The 8,697-nt window shown below is 43.5% G+C and overlaps 1 protein-coding gene across 1 annotated transcript in view; it reads left to right on the forward strand.

Moving 5' to 3' along the window:
• Positions 1-8,697, forward strand: part of LOC104403371 (cadherin EGF LAG seven-pass G-type receptor 1-like) — a gene marked incomplete at its 5' end in the record, with an annotated part of 161,343 nt that overhangs the window by 114,610 nt on the left and 38,036 nt on the right. Inside the window, 6 exon segments of the mRNA XM_010011482.1 lie at positions 500-657; positions 1,808-1,971; positions 3,410-3,535; positions 7,489-7,655; positions 8,098-8,283; positions 8,611-8,697. Of these exon segments, the coding sequence (XP_010009784.1) occupies positions 500-657; positions 1,808-1,971; positions 3,410-3,535; positions 7,489-7,655; positions 8,098-8,283; positions 8,611-8,697 (888 nt within the window).

Genomic DNA, 8,697 nt, shown 5'->3' on the forward strand with positions numbered 1-8,697 from the left:
AACCTGCACATAGTTTCTGGTGGCCCTGACAGAGTATCCCCATCAGAGAAAATTTGACTTAAGCCTTTAGCCTCAATTGTGATATTACATCATTTTGTGGTTTTCTGTGGGCAGAAACATTAAAAATCAAGTGACTTTATTCACTTGAAGTGAAGAGTTGCAAAATGAGCAGAATTTATTAGTTTGCTGTGCAGAAGTAAGAAAACGCCTCTTTGAAGTGGTTTGAGACCAAGTAGTTCAGTGATGGAAAAGACCGAAGGCATTTGTGGCCATGCTGTATATCCCACTGGGCACATGTAAACTCTCTCTGAAGTCATCCACTGGGTTTTTTTCTTGCCTAGATGTCGTAGGTCAAGTTAACTTATGCTATTTTGTTTACATATCCTATTTTAGTCCCCTTTGGCAGGTAGGACGAAGTATGCTGTTGAGCTGGCTGAACCAACATCTAAATCCCGTGTGTATGTAGCACCGTATGACATATGCCATTTATTTCCTGAAGCCCAACATTGGGCGATTAGGAATTCCCCATGGGCCCTCTGGAGAGAAGGTGGCCGTGGTGACTGTGGATGACTGCGACACAGCAGTGGCTGTGCGCTTCGGGAGCCTCATTGGAAATTACACCTGCGCAGCCCAAGGGACTCAGACCGGCTCCAAGAAGTAAGGATTCCCTTTATTGTCTGTTCCACTCATTCTCTTCTTCCAGGGGAGAGTTAGCAGTGTGTGATTAACCACTAAGCAAGTAAAGTTGGAAAAGCAGATACGATTTAACAAGAAAAAGTATCAAGGTTTAGTTTGGCAATGGAATTTGTTGGAGGCTACTGCAATTGGCAATACATTGGGTGGAATGCAGAAAGTTTTGTGTAGATACAGATACGCACCCAAATTACTTGTAAAATGTAAAAAAAAAACAAAACCCACAAAAACCCCAAAAATGGAGTTCAGTGTGGCCAGCCCCCAAAAAGCATTTACTCAGTATGAAAATGTAGAGAGAAGGGCAAATAAAATATTAGGCTTTATTAATGAAGGGTATGGCTGAAGAGCTTATTAATTCTGTCATTTGCATATTTAAGTTAAATGTCCTGTCTTAAAAGGAGATAGAAATAAATGAGACACAGAGAAGGCCACTGAAAATCATTAGGTATGAAAAAAGATTTCCTGTGAGGAAAGACCAAAAAAGATTAGTACTTCTGAATTTAAAGAGGATATGGACAGCAGTCAATGTAGTGGGAATACAAAGTAATGTGTGATAGCAGAAAGACCATTGAGGTACACAAGCTGCTCTAAAATCCCAAGACGAGGAGGCACCATAAAAATTAGGGCTAATTCAAACTGACCAGATGATACGCTTTTCACACAGTGTGGAGTCATTCAGCGGAATCTGCATCCACTAAATGTTATTAAGACTGAGATCTTCAGAGGATTTTAAAAGGGTTGTCATTGTATAATAATTAAGTCATATTGAAATCTACAGCATCTCAACCCTTGTGCTGAGAAGCATGACTGGAATCAGAAGGAAGTGTCCTGCGGCTGCACGTTTTTCCATAGTTTTAATTTTCTCCTTCATACTGGCCACTGTTGGGGAGAGGTCATAGGATTCTGTATGTGATGACAGCCCCTAAGTTAAAAGTTTGTGGTGTTTCTGGAAGGTCCTTTGATTACGAGCTCTGAAAGTGCTGATGTAGCAGAGGGAAGTTCATGGCAACACAGGCAGACTAAATAGCTCAAATGTGCTTATGGAAGTAGTAAGATAAAGAACAAAACAAAACAAACTGTGCAAGAAATTATGGACATTTCTTTGTTTTTTCAGATCTTTGGACCTCACTGGCCCTCTCCTCCTTGGCGGTGTTCCAAATCTGCCTGAAGATTTCCCGGTGCACAACAGACAGTTTATCGGCTGCATGAGGAACCTCTCTATCGACAGCAAACCAATTGACATGGCTAGTTTCATTGCCAATAATGGCACTCTGCCAGGTATGAATGACTGCTGCCTCAAAAGCCAACACAAGGAAGCTCTCTGTGGTAGCTGTTCGTCTAACAGGGCTTAGGATGTTAAAGGGGCAGGACTGAGTCAATACCCAGAAGGGGGCCAGAGGGGTGTGAAATGGCCCAGTCCCCCTGTTGGCACCACTTAGTGCAAAGTGTTTGCCCCAGGCCATGTGGAAGGAGCTCAAGGTGCTGCTGGGCTTTGTGCTGCCACTACATCAGCTCCATCCAGACCTGGTTTGTTTGAGCAAGGTGCAGCCTGTGCTCGTCCCAGGGACACACACAATAGCCCATGGTGCAGCACACACTTAGAGGATTAAGCAGCAGAAGAGGACCAGGCTTGTTTAGACTTTCTGCATTGTTAAGAGTTTTACCCAGGAATTTACTTCTAAATGAACTTCTTGTTTTGTTTTGGGTTTTTTTTTTTTTAACTACCGTTTAAAGGTCACTTTTCTCTGAAAGCCAGTGGGATCAGTTGATGAAAAATAGTTTTTAAAGACTATTTCATAAGTTATGTTTGTTCTATACATCAAGTTCTACAATGCTCCAAATCTGAAACCTGCTTCATGAAGCAGCCTCTTGGAAGTTTAGATTTGGTTTCCAGTCCTTGGATCCCTGATTAGTGGGATCCCAGGATCAGTTCTGGTGTACAACATCTTCGTATCATCATAAAACTGGCTCTTCCATGCAAGAATGGCAAGTTCCTGCCGCTTTGCTGAAGGTCTGTGAAAGAGCTAAATTGCAGTTCTTAAGTATGTTGCATTCATTGATCATGGATTAGGAAGGGAGTCACAGCATACACTTCAAATTACTATTTTGTCTTAGAGACCTTTTTTAACAGTTATGTCTCTAATATTAGTTAAACACGAGTTTTTATCTTACAGAAATATACATCAGAAGGCCATGAAGTGTTTTCATGTTTTCTTTAGGATGGATATTTTTGTTCATTTGGAAACATGTTTCCATATAGTTAAAAATTACGATGTATAGTAGTGTAATTCCACTGCCCGTTGCCTTTACCTGTTTAGTGTCTCAGTTCGATGACAGTAAGTTGTGAACAGTGGTGCTGTCACAGCACCAGTTGATCTGCCTGTCTCCAGCAGTGGATGCCAGAGGAAGAGTATAAAAACAGGATAAACATGCGGTGATATTTCCCCCAAATTTTCTCTTAGTCCCCAGAGATTCACAGCTCAGTGACTATATTTAATAGCCTCTGATAGATTTGTCTGTGTGAATTTGATGCTTGCTCAGCTCATGTAAACTTTTGCCATTCACATTTTGTTTCACTGACTTTGAGGATCTTAAAAAACCCCAAACCAAACCTATAATGGTCATGTCTTCTTTTTACATAAAAACTCAGATACAACCGTTCAAAGCCTTTTTCTTGTTAAAAACCATGCAAAGTAACTGTTTTCCTGAATTTTAGGCTGTGCAGCACAGAGGAACTATTGTGAAACCAACTGGTGCCAGAATGGAGGCACATGCATCAACAAGTGGAACACATACATCTGCGAGTGCCCTGTGCGCTACGGAGGGAAAAACTGCGAGCAAGGTGGGATGCAAAGACCTCTTTGTGTGTAGTCATTCGGGAACATTTCACGTATGTCAAACTGTGATGCTTAAGGGATAGGAAACTAGGAAACAGAAAATTGCCATTAAGACTAAAAGTCACCCATTATCTATTTGAAATTATTTTAGAGATCACCTATATAGTAAATATGATAGCTGTCATGAGTAACAGCAGCTTTCATTGATTTACTTACATAAGGAAGTAGTTCCCCAGAACTTGGCAGTATCTAGTAATTAGTTTATAGTAAAAATGCCTGATCCTAAGCCTCTTTAAATCAGTGGAAAGAATCCCGCTGACTTTATTGGGCTTTGACTCAACCCAGGGATGAATGTGCAGTTTTAATCACCACTTTCTTGGCAAGAAGGCACTCTGCTGAGTACGAGCACTTTCAGTTTTATAGGGTTTTTCTTCGACAGAACACAGTAAGCATATATGTGTAAAACCTCATTAATAAAGGATGAGGAAGGAGCAGCAGGTGTTTTATAGGGCATGAAGAACTTGCAGTTTGTTTCTTCCCAAGGAAGCAAGGAGTGGTCTGCATGAGGGGTCCCATGGGATTGGTGAGTGCAGCAGGCTGCCCACTGTAAGGTTGCATCTCCATGTCTAGTGGAGGGTTGTTCATTTGGAGTCTTCCTGGAGGCCTCCAGGAAAGAAAACCTGCTTAAACAGGTGGCTTTCCTAGAAACAGAAGGCCAAATTCTGGCCTCTGGTGCAGATGTGGTAGGTCTTCATTTTCGTTTCCCCCTCTGATAGCCCAGAAGAGTTTGCAGGGTGATCAAGGATTTGGTTCTTCTGATGTATCTATTCCAAACCAGACATTCTTGTTTACTCTTAGCAGGGTGTGGGCCATGGAATAGCTGGTCTCCAAGGTGAGGTGCACACACCACAGTGATTTGCAAACCACTTTAGCATGGTATGCCTCAACCTGGGCCAGATCTAGGTGGTGGCAACTGCTCTTCCCTTTACTGAGAAGCAGCCGCTTAGAAGGAGAGGACACATAGTTAAGTTTCTGGCTCGGAAATAAAGTTCTGCGGGGGAAAGGAATCATAGAATAATTAGGGTTGGAAGGGACCTTAAACATCACCTAGTTCCAACCCTCCTGCCACAGGCAGGGACACCTGGTCTGCACTAGGGTGAGGATGGGGTGTTTTACCTTCACCACCCTTCTAGGACCTGCTAAACTCATGTTCTGGCAGCTCCTGTCTCCCTCCTATTTAGAAAGGAGATAAAATTAGGGAAAAATTAGTTTCATCTTTGTACTTTAATTCTTTTAAAAACTGAATTACTGCAGTGCTGTGAAGATCTAGCAGTTGTGCCCAACATGCTCTCAGGTGGCTAATGCACTGCTCTACCTTGGGCTGAACAACACGGGTTTGCACTAAAACATAAGCTGTACATGCCCTACACCCAAACCGCAGGTGACACCCCAGTGTTGGCAGTGTGTTTCCCCAGGCCCTCTGTCTCCAGAGTGAATAGCCCTCATGTCTTTCTGATGGTCTTTTAAATGTAAGAGTTTCTTAAAAGTGTATGTAAATACACAGGCAGTAAATACACACTTCAGAGTGACAAACCTGAGAAAACAATTGGTTTGCATCACTGATGGCAGGGAGATGCTGTGCATGGAAGCACATGTGCTCACCTCTGTGCTGACAGAGGTGGTCAGGTCCCATTTGGGTACACTGGATATGGCCACCAGCCCCTACAAGCAGACCCTTGGTCCCAGGCATGGGAAAGGGCCAGGGGGAGGAGCGAGGTCAGAGGGGGCTGATGGATGGGGATTTCTGTTTTACTTGCAGGAAGGTGCACCCTGGCCCCAGGGAAGGGAGAGGAGTTAGGAGGAGGTGTGGGAAGGGAACGGTATTTGCAAGCACAGAAAGTCACCACCGGTGAGAAAAGGAAGGAGGTGGCTAATTGCCATGCCAGTCCAGTTCTCCCAGGAGCAGAGCTGAAACACTTGCAAACAGCATTCCCAACCTCCAGCAGGTGGGAAGCCCACAAGGTTTGCATCCTGGCTCCGCTCTCCACAGGCAGCAGGAGTTAAAAATCCCAGCAGTGGTCTAGAAAACCACTAGTAAAGAGGTTGGCAGTTGAGATAATTTTGAAGGTCAGCAGGGTAGCGGAGGGAGGAGAGGGCTGACTTTTGCATGTGTGTAGCCAGAGGAGGAAATGACCCTGCTCCACACTGATGTCCTGGTTACTTTTACATTCATGTGCAGTGCAGGCTTATGAATCATGCTGTGGACCAGATAGCCAGAGCTCACGCACTAGATTCAAGTTGTAAGCAAGCTAGGAATAGCTGTCTGATGGCAAAGCATTTTAAATTGCTGTCTGAGTTTCAAGAGCAGGCTGAGCTTCAGTTGTTCCACCATCTGCCCATGCTAGCATTCATGGAGGACTGAGTATTACTGCAAGGGGGAAATCACAGCCTGGAGGAAGAGAGAGAAGGGTTGTCCTTCAGGGGTGCCTGCACTTACCCCAGTGTGATGTGGTTGGGTAACAACACCTTAAAGAAGGGCTAGTCAGTTTACATGCCTGGCTTGGCTAGTGGTAGTCCACTAGTCACTGGCACCTTGTTTCTCACAAATAGCCCTGCACTACCCCCACTACAACCTTTCCCTGTATACAGACCAGCAAGGTAGATATATCAAATTTGAGGTTTGGGCTTTTTTTCCACCAAAAAATGCAACTTCACACCAGCCTGACTCCATCTTCTGCTATGGTGTCTCTACCTTTTTCTAAGGACTTGCCATCTTACAGTAGCACATGTGCATTTGCATATACATGGTCTTTTCTGCTACAAGAAAATCCAGAAGAGTCAGCCGATACAGTAATGTAGAGCAGAAGGTGAAGGAGACTGTTAAGCCCTGTCATCTCACTGAGCATCCTCATAAGCTCAGCACATGTTGTGATACAAGGCCTGGTGCCAACCTGTGGTGGCTGAACCCAGTCACTAAAGCCTGCTCCTGCTTGCAAAAACCTTCATGAACCTCACCAGCATGCCTGTGACTGAGGACATCAGGCAAAGGCTGACAGTAGATCTTGCTACAAGGTGCCGCACATGGTGGAGGTGCCATATGAGGTGCTGCAAACTGCACAGAGTTCCCACAGCTCACTTTGTGCTTCTGATCAGTGGCATCAACTAATCCATGGTACTGTAGCTTCTGTTACTGAGGTAGCTACTTTAGAAGTCTAAAGAGTGGATACTCCCCTGTTTTCCATTGGCAAAGTGCTTTCCGTTGAAGGTTGTCATCAGTGTTTACCTGTAGGAGCTGTGTTCATGCAAGGTTAGAGAAGAGGGCAGGCAACTCTTAAGCTGCCACCTTGAGATATTTAAGGCAGATGTTCTAGGCAGTTCCACACAAACTTTCTCCCTGTGAACAGGCTGTGTAGCTGAGACACAGCTACACATAATCTGACCTTAGAGTATTTATAATTAATTAATATTTCCTGTTACCTCCCAGACTTTTCCTCTGTGTTTAATCTGTTAATTAGAAGCAGGTAATCAAGGACATGTTGAAAACATCTGCAGCAACTGTTGCCCTCATACTTCCTGCTCTGTACACCCACTCATCAGCAGAACTTCATCAGTAGAGATCCTGAGCTTACCTTTCTAGGAACATCCCTCACCTGTGTAATGCCACAGCAGTGTGGGGGTGCTGCCTTTTGAGTGCAGGCACCTAGGCAAGGTGCCTGCCTCACCACAAGGGTGGGTTGTTAATTTACAGTATTAACAGCTTCATAGTGTTAATTAACAGCTTCATCAGTTGTTTCAAAGTGACTCGCCTAGGCTGGCTCTTACTCCATAGTGGATTAAAAATAGCTCAGTGGATGAGGGACTAGCTACCTTGTGCTATCACTACCACATAGTGTTATTTCTCTTCCTAATCTTTGTCCTGATGGATATAAGCTGTTTCTCTCTTGTCTCTTGTTTACAGCAATGCCTTCTCCGCAGCGTTTCAGTGGTGAAAGCATTATCATTTGGAGTGACCTTGACATTACCATCTCAGTGCCGTGGTACATTGGGCTGATGTTCAGAACCCGGAAAGTCAATGGCATGTTAATGCAAGCCAATGCTGGGGCTGCATCCAAGATCAATATTCAGGTAATACTGTGGCTGCCTTTGGTTAGAAAAGAATTAAGAAATTTTCCCCATCAGTGGATACGGCCACATGAGCTACTTAGTTTAGTCCACTCAGCTAAATACACATCAGTAAATACAGATGATTTCTTCAGCCTTTTACAAAGATCAAAAGATCATTGTAAAATCCAGATGCATTGGTTTAAGATTATTTTTTAAACAGAGGTAGTAGTGTGCATTAATGTAGATGCAAACATCTGTCTCTTGATTGTTTTGGGGGTTTCTTTGTCAGTAGGGTTAGAGTCTGAATGTCCAACAAGTGTTCCCTTCTCTACTGTTTGGGCTTTTTTCTCTTGTGGATTGTCTTAGGTTGGTTGTATTTTGGGTTGTCTTGCCCTCTGCCGTCTTCCACATCAAATACAAATATGTAGCAAAAAACAGGCATGGGTTTTTTTTTATTCAACAGATACTGAACAGCTATGTGCAGTTTGAAGTGTACAGTGGCCTGAGCCAGGTTGCTAATTTGAAAATGAGCCAGTCACGAGTCAGTGATGGGGAATGGCATCATTTATTAATAGAGCTGAAGAGTGCTAAAGATGGTAAAGACATCAAGTACCTTGCTGTCATGTCCTTGGACTACGGGATGTACCAGGTAAGGCAGCATCATAACTTTGCCACTAAGCACCACGGAAATGTTTCTAGGAGAAAGTAAGGTAAAGGATTATAAATACTTATGCTGTGAGCCATGTTCTGCAGTGATTTGTGCCTAATAAAATTATATTAACTTACTAAGCCTAATAATGTCTTATGAACAAGTCTGTAAAAAGCCACATTCAGATGTGTAGCTTCTCACTGCTTTGGTATTTTTTCTTGAATATACTGTCAGCTACTGCTTGACTTCATCACTACAGAAAGTAGGTTGTCTGTGTCACAGAGGATGATAGTGCTGCTTCTTCTTGACTGTCCTTTTCCTTAACAGAGCACTGTGCAGATTGGAAATCAACTACCTGGACTCAAAATGAAAAGCATCATTGTGGGAGGTGTCTCTGGAGACCAAGTCTCTGTT

This window comes from Nestor notabilis, unplaced genomic scaffold, assembly GCF_000696875.1.
Source record: "Nestor notabilis isolate BGI_N333 unplaced genomic scaffold, ASM69687v1 scaffold2193, whole genome shotgun sequence".
Lineage (NCBI taxonomy): Eukaryota > Metazoa > Chordata > Aves > Psittaciformes > Psittacidae > Nestor > Nestor notabilis.